The 19309-nt window shown below is 34.1% G+C and overlaps 1 protein-coding gene across 4 annotated transcripts in view; it reads left to right on the top strand.

Moving 5' to 3' along the window:
- LOC149413720 (uncharacterized) overlaps positions 1-19309 on the top strand; it is a 210177-nt gene that overhangs the window by 41455 nt on the left and 149413 nt on the right. For all 4 annotated transcript variants that reach the window (XR_016304190.1, XM_089644517.1, XM_089644516.1 and 1 more), the window contains exons 4-6: positions 7238-7383; positions 7974-8090; positions 12760-12986. Coding sequence is in view for 3 of the 4 variants with exons in the window: in XM_089644517.1 (XP_089500643.1) it covers positions 7238-7383; positions 7974-8090; positions 12760-12986 (490 nt within the window). In the remaining variant the exon portion in view is untranslated. The remainder of the gene's footprint in view (positions 1-7237; positions 7384-7973; positions 8091-12759; positions 12987-19309) is intronic.

Genomic DNA, 19309 nt, shown 5'->3' with positions numbered 1-19309 from the left:
GATTCTCTAAAGCGTATTTAAATATAATAATAGTATCTACTGTTTTAGAAATTTCATTCAATAGCACCATTCCTCTTGTGTGCCTGAACATTTGTTCTGCCGTGTGGTATCATGGATGTGGTATCAGGCACGTAATTAACCCAATTACCATACCCTGGCACCGGGTGATTGGAACTCATGTATAGTATTCACATTGTAAATAAACTAGTACTTCTGTATACCTGTTCCTTTATTACTCCATTTACGGAATCTTTTACAGCTCTTAGCACACCGCCTTCCGCCATCTTTCATTTGCGGTCCGCGCATGCGCATGCGCCTGCTCGACACTCGTCTCTCCTTCACTGACCATATCGTAAAAATGTCCTATCAATCTGATCACATCAGATACTAACCGACAGAATGCATCATCCACCGACTTCAAGAAAATACTGACATATCGCTCGTTTGCTGCAATAACAACATAAATCAAACATCTTCATTATTACTTATTTGGTCAGAACCAGAGATGTGCTTTATTTCAAATAAATCCATTTCAAATGGAAATGCAAAATGCAAAATGGGTATTTTCCATTTTGCATTTTAAATGCTTTTCTAAAAACCATTTTGCATTTTGCATTTTAAATGCTTTTTTCAATGCATTTTCCATTTTAAATGCTTTTTTGTAACATTCTTCCTACTATCTCCAATCATCTTTTTTTCATAAGCCCCAAATATCAGTCGGTCCTCAACCTCGCTATGAGAGATAATTTCCATTTGTCAAGTTGCTCCCTGGTAGGAGCCCTGGCAATTGAGTGATACCATTACAAAAAATACTGAACATGGGGCCATGACACTGTAATATTAAATGTTAGATAGCAGTTTCCATGTTTTTACGTTGGCAACATTGGTCCCGCGCAAATTTTTTGTGGTTTCATAATCTGTAGTCGTGGTGTTTCTGGATTTACCATCATGTAATATGTTTGTTCTACATTCTGCATTTGAAATGCTTTTCTAAAAACCATTTTGCATTTTCAAATGGAAAAGTTTTGACCCATTTCCATTTTGCATTTCAAATGGTTTTGGGTACCCATTTTGCACATCTCTGGTCAGAACTAACAATTTCCACTTTCCTTCTTACTAGTAGAACGACATACCTAAACAAAAAGCTACGAGACAGTAATGAGTAATGAGTGTCAGTATTGCTTCACAAATATTATTACAATGAAAAAGCTAAAACAGTGGTTAATGGATCAAGATTTTCTACATTGATACTGTTACAAATACTCTAGTATCTATTGATTGTATGCATTCAATTGTTTAAATATGCCTATGAAAGTTTTTCAAGTATGCTTGTGTGCCTTTGTGTGTGTATATTATTAGATCTGTATTGGTAAGGTGCACTGTAGGAATTATTTTAAGAACATGACCACTAATACTAAATTACCGTTCTTAAGTTTGTTATAGTAAAGCGCACTTGAAGTGAAATGAAACCTAACTGCGCTATATAAATGCTGTGTTATTATTATTATTATATTACACCTGTCTGCTTGGGTTGAAGTAAATCGTCCCTTTATTAAGTATTATTTTGCATGGTATAATGATATCTAAAGAGCTTTTACAACTGATAACACTATCTCTACAACACAAGAATTACTATTAGTATTTCGTAATATCTGCATTGCGTTTAGAATTTGAGGAAATTCACCGCTTGATGCATCATTCTTCAGCGATTATTTTCATAGAGCAGAGATTTCCAATCTTATCTGGTTCACCACCCACTTTTTAAGTATATTTTTCTTAAAGAAAGTCTGATTTCGTATTTAATGTTAGGTACGTAAGATTCATTTTGCGTTGTCTTAAATATCTCGGATAATACTTGTTTTTGAAAATATGCACTTTTTATATTATCTTGGCCAAGGTTGAAAAAAAATCAAGTATAACATTTCTGGTAAAGAATCCGTCAGTTCGTTCAGCATTTTTACATAGGAGTAGTATATAGAATGAAGTTACTATTAATTTTATAAATTGTAAATTAATTTTGTTTTTATTAAGTGATAAATTGAAGATATCCACTGAAGGATCCATATTATTACCCTTCATTAGTATTCCGAGCAATGAGGAGTACATATTACGATACTAAATCCCAGAATTTCTCCTTAATCTCCCCAGTAATATGTTATTTGTGGAAACGTAATGGGAGCTTCATATCAAACTGAAAATTACTCAGTTTTGTAAGAAGTATGTTAAGAAAACTAAATAAAAATTTTAAAAAATATATTTTTTTAAATTAGTTCAAATTTTGGCGAAAATGCTCATTACCGGTATTTACAGTTATATATGTGAATTAATTTTGCATTTGAGATGTTGAGTACAAAATAAACCAGTTAAGTTCCCTACACTCCTTTTTTATGGTTATAGGTTAGGAAGAAAGTAGATCTTTAAGTTATAAGTGAAATTAAATATATATTAAAAGGCGAACAATAAAAAATAATTCTTTTGTTTTATGTACATTGTATGGTTAATTTGATTTTCAAAAGAGTGTACAGTGGAAAATAACAATATCTCTTAGGGAATTTTAAGTTTTGCCGATACGTCTGATTAAAGAGTTTTTGGCGTATTTTGATTTGAATTGTTGTATGTAAAATAGGGTATTCGATCTGGTATTGCCTTCAGGGCAACGAAATGCAATCTTTTCTAATAGAGCTGCTTTTCTAATAAGTAAATAAGGCGGGATTTGAGGTTATTCACGTTAATCAAATATTTAATCGTCGAAGAAGAAGATAATATTAATAAATCTAAACGTAACATTAAAACAGAACAAGACACAGAAAATAAAGGTGTAGGTCGCAACTGGGGATCGAACACAGAACCTCTGTCTTACAGGGACAGAAGTCACTGAGCTGATTCTTTTCACTATTTTATTTTTAATTTCAATGAAAATTCACATTGGATGATACATTTTGAATGTTATTTCAACCGCCATGCTAGGGATGCCCCTGTGATGACGGGTGACGTTTACAGATTGAATATTTGCATAATATACATAATGGTTAGTAAATTGTACAATTCCGATTTAGTTAATATTGTATGTGAAAAATAATCAGTTAATAATTTAAAGTCAATTGAGGAATGTGAGAGATGTGTGGAGGGAGATTAGGGGGTTATGCTTAAGTGTAGAATGTGTGGGTTTTGTAATTAAAATGTATTGCAGATAGAGTTATTGGTGTTTTAAAAGTGTGGAGTTGGGTTTCGGTTTTTATGATATCAGCGAGAAGTTTGAAGGTTTTGGGAGCTAGGTAGGTGAATTGTTTTTGTGCGGATGTAGTATGAGGTTTACCTACATCGTAGTGTCGATCTCATGTTTTAATTTAAGAAATACCAATATTATTATTTTTTTTCTTCTTTTTATTTAGGAAGCAAACAGTCGTACAGTAAAAAATTATAACAATAAACATTCATATGTTCTAGACCAATTAAGTTCCATTGAGTCAAATGTTGATTTATTATTTTTTACCTACACAACATATTAAATGGCAAAAAATAAACATAATAAAGAAATACATAGAATTAAAAACAAATAGAAAAAATACAACTTTTCGCATATCTATACTATTCACTACGGGTGATAATAATGTAATTTTCGCTACAAAAAAAATCGAATAAAATAAAAGTATTTTAATTTATTAATTTATTAAGCTGAATTTTATATGATATCAAGTTATGGTTGAAAATGTCTACATCTCTAGAGGCATTGTGAGTTTCACAGATACGTACTATTACAGAGCTTTGCGCGTATTTGGATTTACAATGTGGTATTCTAAATAAATCGTTCGATCTGGTGTTTTGCTTGGGGCAACGAAATGCAATCCTTTCTAACAGATATGATGATCATCTTCAACTAATTCCCATACTTTGTTGGCTGCTAACTTTTTGGATGATTACAAAGTTTTACCCGAATATATTTGTGCCGTAGATAGTGTTTCGGATATACCTGTCTGATTTTTTAATTTTTTTTTTTTTTGTGTATTTTATTTAGTTATAAAATTAAAAATTTTATATCTGGCTTATACATATGTATTTTATAACTACCTACGTAGGTACTACAATTTTAGACTTCACAACATTGTGACATAAAGCAAGTCTTTTAGCTTTATATGACATCTGTTGACTTTTCTGCAAGTCCTGTTGAATGATTATTCAATTTATTAGAAAAACTTTCGAAGGAAAATAATCGGGTCTCAATAGCTCAGTAGTTATACAGTAGGTCCTGGATTCGATCCCCAGTTGCGAATTTCGTCTTTTTTATTTTATGTTTCTGGTTTTGTTTCATGTTTCGTTTACATTTATTAATATATCTTCTTCAAAATTTTTAATTCATTTTTCCAAATAATGTGAATTTCGGTTCTGAAAATGAAGAGTGCATTTGAACCCGTGATCTTTCTAATTTATCATTAACTCATTATCCACGTATAATATCTGTACATTATTTCCTTTTAATCCTACCTTTACATATCTGCTTTATCGATTTTCTATATTGTGGCTTTTGTGTGAGCTTTATTTATATAATTCATTTTGTGAAATTGACTTTCTGACAAACTGCTTTGGCAGTTAAGCAAGTCCTCGTAATGAAGAATAACACACTTTTTAGGGCGAATTGCCTAATACAAAAAAAAAGAATAAAAAAAAATTAAAACTGAACCCTTTTCAGTTTTTTTTATTCGTTATTTATCCATAATATTTTGGTATAATATAATTTATTCCATATTTCACCGCCAAAATTAATTTAAGCCGCCACCTGTCACGGAGTTCTGTTTTGGACAGTGGCGGCGCTATACTTTTTTAATTTGTTGAAATCTGTCAACCACATTTTTCCTCCCGATCTGTATAACGGGTGTTCTAGCAATTAAAAAAATCGGCCGGCTGTCAGCACTTGACTCTTTCAATTAATAGTTGTTTATTTTATTTACGCTCTGAGTACGTAAATAAAATTGGTGATTAAAACTTGTAGATTGGATTTGGTCTCCAACTTCCGTCGTTTTATTTAAGCTCCAAAAACTGTGGTTCTCTCTCTCTCTCTGGGTGTTTTATTTCTGTTTTTGTTTTGACTCCATCAAAATTACGACCATATTATTTCTGTGATTATTTTAAATGAAGTAGAATATGTTGATATAAAATCTTCACTAGATACGCAATTAAACCTTTCGGCGAGAATGAGATGAATTATTTTGTTCAGAAAATTGAGTATTCACTTAAAATTATTTATGATATATATGAAAACATTTTTGGATGTCATTTTTCCTTGTAATCACATCCAAAAATACTAAGGCGATGCACTACGTCGTGTAATATTTTGAATTGAGCCGCCATCAATAACACTCCTTACGTAGATGGCGATAAGGCTTAAATTCCCGCTTAACACCATCCAGCTGTTTTGATTTAGGCAAGAAAAAAACATGGCCAAAAAGTGCCCTTTATTTTATTTTGTGAATGTTCAGGCATGAATATTTTTTTTTTCGATCATTTTATAAATAACTTAATTTGCCACATTATACAATAAAACCATAACCGAAAATGGGTTCGTAAGTAGGAAATTTTGAACTTTAAAGCATTTTCATAGTCCTTATAATTTATTTTTTTTGGTCTTATAAAAAGACTTATGTAAAAAATACTCGATAATTTCAAAGGCCAAGATGTATTATACTCGCGGTATTTATTTAAAGCATCTGAAACATTTCTAGGCGACCAAATTTTGAAACTAAAAACACATGATTTTGCATTTCTACGTAGTGCATCGCCTTAACTGCATTTAAGAACGGACTTTATTACTCGTCTCAAAATAGAGTTATTTGGGTGGGAGTTATTAAACCGGGTAGTAATTAGGTTTTTAACCGACTACCAATATTATTAATAAGGTTCATAATATTATCTCGCTTTCCTATATGTTTTGTCGTACAATATTTATCTATCTGTATATATGAAGAAGAGTGTCCCGATGTGGCGTGTGAGTTTATTTTTTTATAAAAATCTACAGTTTTATTCATAGATTGGTGAAATTTTTTAGAGAAAAAATACTCTCAATATCTGCTTTCGAAACCCTCTGCGCGCAGCACGAGCAACGAATGGGACTTCAGCTAGTTACCTACCAATAAAAAATGCGATCAAAGCCGAATGTAGCCATAGATTTAGATACTGTAGCTAAATTCTTTATATTGCTACTTAATTTTAGTTTTAGTGGTTGAATATGTTTATAGCGGGAAAATCCGCCTAATTAAAAAAAAATTGCTTTACTTGATCAATCAATGGATATTTTAAATCTTAAGATGATAGATTTCGTTTTCCGGTCCATACAAAAAAACGCACGGGAAAAATACTTTTCTTCATAGAAACTTGCGATTTAGACGGTAAAAGATGTGTCTGTACGTTTTTAATTTTTCGCTACATTTCGTATTAATGTAAATATTTACTGTCAAGTTGGTGTAATTTAGCTAAAAATATTATTTAAAGAAAAGGTAATGCTATGTCAATTCTCATAAACAAAATTATAAAAATATACAGACGTAGCTACTCCCTTCTAGAACATATTTTGGTTTTTTAAATTTCAATTTTGTGAAAGTTTCGGTATAGAAAAGTGTTTTTTCCCGCGAGACTTCTCAGCGAGATTTCCATAGTATAAATTAGTTTAGTTTACTGCGGTTGTCCCTTTCGCCCATTTTGCGGGTTGAGGCACGTAGCGGGGCAGAGATAATCACGGTGAAATACCTAAACGCTCCACTTTTTACGCACTCTTAAATTTTAGCATTATTTGGCGCTTCTTTCAAATGGCCTGGCAACAAACTGCCATGTCCTGTGGCAAAGCCCAAACACACATTAGACAGATTAGTATTCAATGTTGGTTACCTGTTATTTGAAATCAAATACTGCATCCAATAAATGCCTTTATCCTGGTCTCTGTCACTAATTTTATTGTATTGCACGTGGTTTGCATGTCGAGATAACCATTTTATTCACCTTGATGAGATATGCTTAGTGTGCGGGTAATAGTGATTAGTCAACGGAAGAAGTGACTAATAATCTAGAATGTTTACACGTCTGTAAAGTAAAACATTCCAGTGTTGACAGTCGACAACGCTAGGTGAGAGAGCGACGTCATATAGCCATTAATAAGGTGAGAAGAACGATGCACCGAATGCAAAAAAGATACACCCGGCAAAGAATTTAAAGATTTAAAAAAAAAACATTGATTGTCTCATTGTTTCAGACCCGCGACAATGAGACCGCCCTTCACTGTGCAGCGCAGTACGGTCACACGGCCGTGGTTGTAATGCTGCTAAACCACGGCGCTGACCCCACCGTCAAGAGCGTTCGTGATGAAACAGCTCTGGATCTAGCGTCGCAGTATGGAAGGTACGTAACCAACTAACCCATTATCCGCACATCGTTCTGCCACCCCACACGCTCGTGGTGGTAATCCACATACCTCGAACAAACACCCATCACTCATCATGAGATTCTTTGTGGAAAGAATAGTGGATAATATGTGGAAGAACAGGACACAGAAAACCATGTAAATGTATATTGGTGGAAGTGATCCAGTGCAGACCTATGAAAAGGTATAGGTACTGACTACTGATAGCGTTGAAAGGATTGAAACACGATCGGAAGGTTTGAGCTTTGGAGAAAAGTCCAGAGTAGATGGAGGATGTGTCTATCTGTCCTGACTCTAGCAATTCATTTCCAGTCCTAAGGCTTTCACATCCTGCTCCAATATTTTCTACGCATTCAGTCCGCCGCTTCCTCAGTCTGCTTCTGAGTCACTTCTAGTCACTTGGTCATGGTGTTTGGTGTTCTGTCATCTTTTTTTTTGTTTTCAGATGTAAATCATCACAGCTTTTGTGACCAACAGAATCTTCCCATAGTTCCATGCTCAATTAAATTCTTGAGTTCATTCCACTTATCTTGTTCTTTCGTTTTATAATTTGTATATTTTTGTTTAGGTTGGAGACAGTCGAATTGTTGGTTCGGACCCACCCTGAGCTTCTGGAGCTCTACAGACACCCCCGAGGCATCCTCCCCCACACTCCTCTTCACAGGGCCAGCAGAAATGGACACAAGTAAGTTAACATAATTATTTAATCTTATCAGGTGATTCTTAATACCTTTTCGCGGGGGCTCAGTTCTCAGAACGGTTTCTGATGGTGTTTTTTCTAGATTGATAACTGTACGGTCTGCATAGTTCACTTAAGCACTCAGACCCATTGTGACATCTTCCGTGTTTACCGTATTCCCTAGACAATAGCCCAGTCACTGTAGTTAAGTTCATCGGGGAAGTCATCAGGTATATATCTCCTGGTTCCTCAACGCGTCTTCTAAGGTATCAGCCTTCTTCATTGGCTACATGGTATGAGTTTCTTTGTGTTTTTCACTCCCAACAGCCGCATGTGTCTCCCGAGGTGATTGCAGTGTATTGTTAATAGTCCTCTAAGGACACCCTCATTGAGTTTTTATATGTGTATCTACTGAGTAGTTTACATTTGAATTGTATTTGTGATTTTTCTTTTCTTTTACTGGTTTGTGAGGGGAAAAGTAACCGCAATGTATTTAACAAAAATAAACCCTTTTCTTAATTTTTTTCCATGTTTTGAACAAAAAATCCTGTTTGTTTGATGCAATGCACTTTTTGTTTTGTTTTCGCGACTTTGTAAAACATTGTTCTTACAGATTACAATATTGTGGTGTATTTCAGTATAGTAAAGGTATTCCTCAGTCCTCTTCACTAGGGGTCCTATACTGAGGCGGACTAAAGTTATTTTATTTCATTTAATTATCTTCTATGTCGTTTTTAAAGCTCTTTTAGATTTTTTTTCATTGACCTCTTTCAGTCCGATTTCAATTATTGATTTGTACTCATTAAACTTTTCTATTCGTTTTATATCTGGGGAAGAATTTTTTTTGTCTGAATATGGTTTTATAACTTGGAATGTTTTTTAGTAATTTTTATACGATCTAGTGTGATACTTATAGGCTCGCTTCTTCCTTGCTAAGCATTCTTACTGTATAGAATTTAGGTTTTTTGTAAACTGTCTCTGAACCAAATTAAGAAACCTTGTTGAATTAATTTATCTCGCATTAATTAGGTGCATTTCCAATGCGAATCGTCGCTGTATATGTATATATCTGCTCTTAATTTTTCTAATCAACATTGCAAATAAACTGATTGGCTTAGCATTGAGATGCAAATTCCGCCAATCCTGTACGCCGTCTCGCGATTTGCGGGAACCGAGCGTTAATTCGAAAAAGGAACGAAACGAATTAAATTTTAAATACGGGTGTAGGGCTAATGGAGAAAGTTTTGACAAATTTCGTATTGTATCATTGCCATTATTGTACCTGTTAATTTTTTTTTAAATTATTGGACTCTATTTGTTTTCATTTGTACAGCAAAAACAAACACATCAAAAATAGACGATTTTTTTCTTTGATTTTGCTCTTGTTTTTCGCCTTAAATTAACAACCTACGGATAACGACCTTCAAAGATAACACATTAAAAGTGAGTTCATGAATCGTTTACCTACGTTTAGAAAAATGTTTGTAGGTAATTAGTAATTAGTAATTACGAAAAAAATTGCATTGAATAGTATCTACCTAATACCATCCGTTTCGCCCGAGATTTAAATTGAAACAATATTATACCTCATATTTTTTGCTTAGCTTTAAATAATACACATTTAAGCAACATACATTTTTCCATAGTTTTTGTTTTTTTTTTAAATGCGTTCTCCTAGTTATATATCGTAGAATAACAAAAAATTCTATTATTCAGATATATTTTCTACCTATGAGATTCTCGCAGATATTACCGATAAGCTTGTAATGTATTCTTTCAATTTCGTAAAACAAAATCTAAGCAGGAACACAGAATTGATAATTATAATACCATTGTAGTATCGCTACAATACTACTTTTTATTCCTTCATGCAATATGCGTCTAGAAAAACATGCTTTGTTAAACAAACCTCATACATATTCACATAATACGTCCTTTGGGACTCTTGGTTACTCTTTTTATGCGAACAAGCAAGTAGCGTTGAGTCGCTCATGAGCGAGCCTCACACACATTTAACTGCTTTTGGTGAGCCGTATTCGTAAGACTCCCGGTAAAACGGACCACGGCTCAAAAAATAATAAAATATAAAAAGGCTGTTAAGGGACGTATTTGACCTACTTTGACCAGTGATTCCTGACTATTGACTGATTATTTGTAGTAAAAAAACTAAAAACATCGAAAATCATTAGGTATTGGACATCTAGGGTCGGTGTGGCAGATTGGGGGGTTACTAGGTTGAGTATACAATTACGATATGTGCAAGATGTTTTAAAAAATAAGCTTTAAAAAAAAGTCTCCGGAGAACAAAATTTCATTTACATTTTTACTATAAATAATGTCAGGAATCACTGGGTAAAGTAAATTATTATTAAATATCAAAGTCAAGTACGCCTCTTAACACCCTGTATATATTTTTAAATACATAAAACATAATACACAATTAAATACAAACATCTGAAAAAAAGATATTATTAGTCAATACACTACAATTACTAAAAATACTTTGTTCTTTACGGGTTGATTTTTTCCAAGCTGATCACACTTCTACGCGTCACAACGGATCACGCGATACGTGCTCTGTTTCGTCTGTTACCGTCTGCTGGTATGAGACAGAGTGCGTATCACGTAACCCGCTAGGCTGTACCCAACTACTCAGTGGCGAGGTGGTTTTTTTGTTTTTAAGTGAAGAAAATTAATCGTCGGTCAGCAAAAACAAAATATACGTTTCAACTCCAAATATGCTCAGGAATCACTGGTATTTCGGATACGTGCTCTTACAAACTGTATAACTAGGGAAATATCATATATAGTAGATTGACATTTGAGTGTGTCACATTATCTAAGGTTTTTCATCGCCTTGAAAGGTCAAGTGTTGACATATGAGGTATAATGAATTTAAAACTATCTACTTATCCATTGGAGTGATTTTATATTTTATATGATAAACTCGTCTATAAGTTTATCAGGAAACGTCTTGCGATCCCCGTTTTAACCAAATCCCAATTATTTGAAGAGATTCTTAATAAATTAACAATACTCATTTTTCTCCGTGCAATTCTTAATATGTATTCCAATTCGTAACCCTCACGAAACACGGAGAAACTCAGCATCGATTCAAATAATGGTCTCCATTATCAACCAGAAATACACGGTATCCGGAAATTTGAAGTACAAGCGGGTAACTGGTTTATCTACTTCATGTTTGGAGACGGTTTTGTGGTATAATTTTTATTGATTTGCGCTTTCTTTTTCAAGTAAATGGAGTCCGAAGTTGGAAATTTGTAGGTCATATTTGAAAAAAAACGGTCACTTGGGGTTAATGTGAAAATGCGTCTAAGCTTATCCGTCAACGAAAGGTTTTCAAACCGGCCGAAATAAATCAGAAAAAGTAAAAAAAAAAACCCTTTTTGTTTTTTTACATTAACTCCACACAGGAGGACCCGGGGAAAATAATTTTCCTCAGTGCCTATGACGTCTTTGGGAATGCTGTGTGGAAGGTGTTTTTGAGGATATGAAGGAGTGAACATGAATCTCAAAAAGACCCTTGTTGTCAAAGGGAGGAAACACAGATACCATGTAGATTGATCAGTTTCCTGCTTTTACTACGAGTTTGGGGAAACCGTGTAGAATTATCACACCTTTTATGATGTTTACATTTTTGGATTATTTCCAACTATCCGAAGTCCAGGCCTGCGATTCTGGAGTTAAACGATCAATCGTTTTCGTATGCGCCGTCTTCGAGTGAAAAACTACTAGTCGCCGCGACTAACTTTTTCGAATGTTTCAATTTTACGTATTCTTGAGCGTCGAACGGTCGAAGTTGGTAGAAGAGATGATTATATTGGCACCCCTGTGAATATTGTCTATGTTCCTGATGTTTTTGGGATTTCTATGGTGTGACTGTCAAACAGACAACAGTTATTCGTTATTCAAAACAGAAATGGCTGCGGGACATATTACAAATTGCCAAAAGCAACTCTTAATTAAGCTTGTAAGCTCCGATAAAGACTTAGTAAGTGGGAAATTTTCACCCACTTTTACATTTGCGGAATCCGCGCGGTAAAACAAAAATTGACAGCTAGACTAGATTTTGACAGCCAATTCCATAGAAACGCCAACAACCTACCACTCGCTGCCCTGTTTCTACTGGTTGCACCCAGTAGATGTTGTGTGGAATGACTTTTGACGTTTGGCGTCAAAGTATGTACCTTCGACCAATTTCGGGAATAGCAACGACGACCAACGTACGTACTTTCGACGGCGATTACGAGCGCCCTCGATTCAGGAATAGAGCCCCAGGCGTTGAATGGGATTTAGGCATAGTGTATCAGAATCTAACGTAGACAGTATCTTGATATATTTTGAAGGTCAAGTGTGCGTAATTTCATCAATCTCAATTCATTAAGAAAGAATTATTCGTAATCCGGTTAAAAATGTGATTGCAGGCCCTTAACGTAATAGGTTTCCTGTTAAACTTTTAGGCCTGCAGTCCCGTTTTTAACCGGATTACGTTTATTTGAAGAGATTTTTAATAAACCATTTTCTCCGTGTATATTTGTTACGCCACGCCGCCCGTCACACTGTAATTTATTTTATAGAACATTTATTTGTTTATTTATTAATTTGCTGACTTTTAAGAAAATATCTTTCATTTTTGTTTTTTTTTCTCCACCAGGGCCGTAGTGGTGGTTCTCCTAGCGGCCGGGCACTCTCCGAGCGCGCGCACGCCCAGCGGCACCGCGCTGCACGAGGCGGCGCTCTGCGGGAAGGCGGCGGCAGCGCGCGCGCTTCTGGCGGGCGGGGCCGACGCGCGCGCTAGAGACACGCGCGGCGCCACCGTGCTGGACGTGCTGGCGCAGTTCCCCGAGCGCGCCACACACGAGATCGTGGCGCTGATCAACAGTATGTACCTTACCCCTTCAACGTTATTGTTAATGTTATAGCCTACCCACACGGATATCAAATATTGCTATTTTGTTAAAAATCTGATCAAATTATTCGTATTCCTGTGAAAAACGGGACTGCAGGCCTTTAACGAATGAATTGTCAGATTTCCTAACAAACTCGTCTTTCTGTCGGAACACGTGTTAATAGAAATTCTAATATTTTCGCATTGGGCCATTATATTTATTAGAATAAAGCTGCATAAACACCTCTTCCGATATATTCTGAACCTATAAATATTATTAGGAAATGGTCTGCCATCACATTTTAACAGTATTTTAATAAATCAGCAATACTCGTTTTTCTCCATGCATGATTTATGTTTTTTTTCACTTGAAGATTTTACAATAATTTTATGTTCTCTCGGTCACCAAACTAGGCACACCCGTATTATGGTGTCTGAGGATTGTTATACAGGTTGTACCAGCACGGACCCAAAGTGTCCCGAAGGACTTTGACCAGCGATTCCGTCAAGTACGTCCTTTGAGACCCTGTATAATGTAGTCTAAAATAAAACCAGTTTTGGATTTCCTCCTTGTGAATATACCTCTAATAAGACAACATTATAAAAAAAATTATGCAGCTTATTCTGGTGTAATCGAAGGTGTCATTTTAAGACAAGATATCTAGTATTAGTTTCTCAAGTCCTGAACAGTTTTTGATTCTTGTTGACGGAAGTGGCGCCCTCTGTTATTTTCAAAACAACCGTTGAAATTGTCAAACAGCACCCCGTTATCTTCCCATCATTCTTTATTTCGTTTTAAATACTTTTTCACATTTTTAGAAAAATTAAAATTTTCCAACATGGAAAATTTCCTAACATCACATTATATCAAAAGGATGTTTTAAAAAAAAATCCTGATATAGTTTCCGACCAAAATTCTCCGATTTCCAATTTTTCAAAGAAAAAAAATTGTCAACATGAAAAATTGCCAAACGTCATGTTATATCAAAAAAAGTTTTTCATAAAATTATCCCGAAGAATTTTTTCAGAAATATAAAACTTCACATTATATCAAAATCACATTGTGTAAAAAATTCCCGCTGCGTGGCGACGAATGAACGGCAATTTTCAATCAACGTGTTGTCCGGACCAAACCATGGTAACGACTGAAAACGGCACGACCCTCCCGACATAATGACTCCCCTTCCAGGTTTCTACCACCACCACACCGGATGTACCGGCCCTTCAAAACTGCACTGTCTGTTTTGTTGCACCCTGTACAAATTGAACTATCGTTTCCAATAAATTCTAGATTACGCCGACGCGAGTTATTTTTTTATACATCAATGACGGCATGAGCTAACTAGAGCTACTTAATGTGATCGATGAATTTTTGACCTTTGGAAATCAAAGTTCCAACTACCTCACAGCCTCTCGTAAAAATAGATGCTCACTCATTCTTCCCCTATAATACCCTTCAGATTTTAAGGAGGTATTTCACCGTCCCTTTGTAGCTTATCCATAGGATAACGTTTATTAATAAATAAACAAATAAATACTCGCAGTAGGTAGAATGATAACTTATCCGATGTATAACCACTATTCGGAGGTTAGTAGAGTAGTAAATTCGTTATTTATAAATAAATTTATCTTTAGTCGGAAATATTATTATAATATTTCCGACTATTATTATTATATATATCAAATACTTATATTATATTATATTATGTAAAACTGTATTATATTGAGTAATGTAATTCGTGTATCTTTTTTTACTAATAAATAAAAAATAATAAAAAAATAAATATATGTAGTACCAATCTACAAAAGCGGACCCAAAAAACAAGTGGGCAATTATAGGCCAATATCCCTGTTGAGTGCTATTTCAAAAATTATAGAAATAAATCTTTGAAAATAGATTAAGTAACTATGTAGAGAGCCGAAAACTTCTAAGCAAAAATCAAACGAAGCTATATCGCAACTTACAGAACATATTTCTGGAAATATAGATCGCGGAAAGAAAAACATTGCACTGTTCTTAGACTTAGCCAAGGCTTTTGATACAATATCGCATAAACTACTACTCAAAAGATTAAAAAATATTGGTATTGTAGGTATGCCCTATGAATGGTTAAAGAGTTACTTAAAGGGTCGATGCCAGCAACTCAAAATGGGCAAAACGGTGAGTAATTCACTGGACACCAACTTTGGGGTACCACAGGGAAGCACATTGGGACCTCTTCTATTTATAATTTACATCAATGAGTTATGCGAGCTAACGGTGGGCGGAAAAATTATTACATTCGCAGATGATACAGTAGTTATATTTGAAGGAGAGGTTTGGACTCAAACTCATAAACATGCTGAATGTGGAATCAATGCGATAAAACATTGGCTTGACAAAAATCTACTAACACTGAATATAACCAAAACTAAATACATAAGATTCAGGTCAACTATAAAAGGACAACCTAGCACACCATACACAATAAAAATACACAAGCTTAATTGTAATTCCGATAGTATTGATTCTTACTGCATCTGTGAAGATTTGGAATGTGTAAAAAATATCATATATCTAGGTATTATTATAGACAATAATCTTAAGTGGAAACATCACATCGAAAACCTTTCAATAAGGATAAGAAAATTAATACACATATTTTTTGCATTACGAAATATAAATGGCCATCTGGATAAGGGCTCGAAATGTCGGTATTCCTCGACCTTTGCAAAGCATTTGATACAATCTCACATAGCAAATTAGAACGCAAAATGTTCAATATAGGTATTAGAAATAAGGAATTAGACCTTCTCTCTAGCTTCTTATCTGGCAGATCACAATGCGTTAAAATCAGAACAACTAAAAGTCATAATCTGCCAATTAGTTACGGTGTCCCACAAGGCAGTGTTTTAGGTCCAACCCTCTTCCTGATATATATTAATGAGTTATGTAACCTTGATATCGATGCCACTATTGTCAGTTTCGCCGGTGACACAGTCCTACTATTCCAATCGAAAGAATGGACTACCGTATACGCCAAAGCGGAGGAAGGAATTCAAAAGGTAAAACAGTGGCTCGACTCTAATTCACTAACTCTGAATGTACCTAAAACAAAATACTTATTGTTTAGTCTCACCAATATCCCAATGTCACACCTAACTCTAAAAATACACGTTTGCAAAAATTCTCCCCTTGACCGGAATTGTGACTGCCCATGCCTAGAACAAGCAATCAATATCAAATATCTAAGACTAACCTTTGACACACACCTAAATTGGAAACAACATATCTATAACTAGCATCTTAGACCTAGCAAAAGCTTTCGACACCATCTCACATAAATTACTACAACAAAAACTCAAAACTATCGGCATAACCGGTCCACCACTAAAATGGTTCATCAACTACATTGAAAATAGACAACAAATAGTAAAAATCAATAAACACGAAAGTGACAAGGTAGGTAACAGGTATGGAGTACCGCAAGGCAGCGTCTTGGGTCCCATACTTTTTCTCATCTACATAAATAGTCTAACTGAGACAAACCTTGGAAAAATAGAGTACAAAGTAATCAGTTACGCAGATGACACTGTAATTTTATTCAAAGCACAATCATGGGAAAAGGTCTACAAAAACACAGAAGCAGGGATGACTGAAATAAATAAATGGCTAGTGAATAATCTTCTTACACTCAACATTTCTAAAACAAAATACTTGACTTTTAGTAAAACAAAAGCTGGTCAGCCAGATAGTCGCCCACAATTACATCTTCACCCCTGCACCAATACTTCCACAAATAACACACGCTGTACTTGTGACAAAATAGATTATGCGGATAATATCAAATATCTCGGCTTAACTGTTGACTATAATCTAAAATGGGATCTCCTAATAACAAAAAAAATCCGGAAACTATCATACATCTTCAAAACAATACGAAACATTATGTCATTAAATCAGCTAAAAAATATATACTTTGCACTTTGTCAAAGTATTCTAATGTATGGTATTTCAGTATGGGGAGTAGCAGCAGACACTCATCTCAAATCCCTTAAAATTAATCATAAATCAATAATTCGAATTATGTTTAGAAAGCCTTATCAATATCCGACAAAACAGCTAATAATTGAAAATAACTTATTAGACATAAATAAACTGTTCATAAAGAAGATCATCTACAAAAACTGCATAAAAAAATTACCACATCACATAACTCACTCTCAAAACACGAGAGCAATTACACACAAACAATTACAAGTACCGTATATCAAATCAAATTTCGCTAAAAGACATGAATCTTACCTGGCTCCTCACATATTCAACATGTTCCTAACCCAAACTAAAACTTACGTCTTACCAAATAATTTGAATTGGTTGTTCAAAAGATTTGTAAACTGGTTGATGGTAAAAGAAAGAACAGATATTAGAAATATTCTAAACATCTAATGCATTTTACAAAACATACTGCACACAAATTCTATCAAAATTACAAAATTTTTACAATTAATTATAATACGAAATACTCATTTCATATTTTTATACATAATTTTTCAACACATATAGTACTACACTTATTTTTCTATTTTTATATTACTGATTTTTTTTACTACTATTTTTTCTTATTATTTTTATTTTACTATTTTTTTCCAAACATTTGGTTTATATATAAATTGTTAATTACCAGCCTCAGAACAGACTTTGTCTAGTGAGGAGGGTAATGAAAAAAAACATCTGTACAGAACCAACCTTAAATAAACGCCCGGGTTGCCGGCACTGAAACTGAACTGATGACATTACAAACAAAATTCGTAAATCTATTTACTTTTTCAAACAAACACGTAATTTCCTTGACCTTAAACTTTTAAAATCAGTATATTTCTCACTATGCCAATCACACATAGAATATGGAATTTTAGGGTAGTACTTCTTCTAGTGCCCTCGACCCCATTATTAAAGCACAAAAATTAATCATAAAAATAATTCTCAAACTTCCTCTTTCTACCAACACTGATACTATCTTCAATACTATCAACTTTATGGACATAAAACAGCTCTTTGCAAGATCCATCTTGATTAATTTACACCAAAACAGCAAAACACTATACAAACCAACTCAAACGATACACAATACCCGAGCCAAAAATAAAGAACTTCTGCAAACTCCTTTTGTTAGAACCAACTTTGGACAAAAACATTTTAAATACGCAGCTTGCAAACTATACAATACACTACCAGCTATGATTAGACAGAGTCAATAACCAAATTCAAACATGAAATAAAGAAATGGATAACAAGTATTGGGCGTCCGACTATCGCAAACATCTGTAAACCAAATTACACGTAAACAATAACAACAATTCAAATACAAAATAAAATATTAGAATAAATAATTTTACTAAAACCCCTTTGTAACTACGTCCTCCAACTAAATGCATTTATATTACATATATATTTACAATATTGTCGTACCTGTACCTACTCTTTCTGTTATCTATCAATTGACTCCATAGTTTAAAATGTATACAACTTTGTAATTTGTATTTTTATTTTGTTTTAAGTATCTGAATACGTCTGTCTCGACACAGGTGTACCCTAGTGAGACAGATGTCGATAAATACAAGTAAAAAATTAAACAACAAGACCTAAGAAAAATATGTTTCGGATTGTGTAACCCTATCTTAACGTATGGTTGCATTGGTTGGGGAGCGTCAGGTAGAACAATTTTAGATCCGCTTGTGAATGCCCAGAAATCCGTTATTATAAACATTTTGCGTAAACCCTGTATGTACTCTAGCGATCTGCATAAAATTTAATGTACATGATGTTCGTCGAAATTACATAAAAAAGGTTACTATTCAGGTACACAAAAATCTAGAAAATCTTGATAAAATTGATCACAAATATATCACAAGAAGTCACACCCAAAAGGATCTCGTGGTTCCAGGAAGCAATACGGCAAAGTATCAAAAGTGGTATACATATCTGGGACCGAAATTATATAATAAAATCCCTAAAGAATTAAATATTAAAACATGCAAAATGTCCTTCATCGGTTCAATAATAACTAAATGGTTGATTGGCTTAGGGAGGGTGGAGTCTGAAAAACTATTAAATAATGTAATTTAAAATTTTACATGGTTACCTATTAATGGCTCATTTATTAAATACTTAATATATATTCTATTTCAAATGCTCTCTCTATTTGTTATGGTGATGGGAGTCTTCAAAATCCGTAACAACCTGTCAAGTGTATTTATTTTTTTAATAAAACGATAACTCTGTAAACACTACTTTTATTTCTTATAAACATTGCCGACCAGGTTTCGCTAGTAC

Source organism: Hesperophylax consimilis, chromosome 21 (genome assembly GCF_061612785.1).
Source record: "Hesperophylax consimilis isolate HC1 chromosome 21, BYU_Hcon_1.0, whole genome shotgun sequence".
Taxonomy (NCBI): Eukaryota; Metazoa; Arthropoda; class Insecta; order Trichoptera; family Limnephilidae; genus Hesperophylax; species Hesperophylax consimilis.
This window is presented reverse-complemented; position numbering and strand designations above follow the sequence as displayed.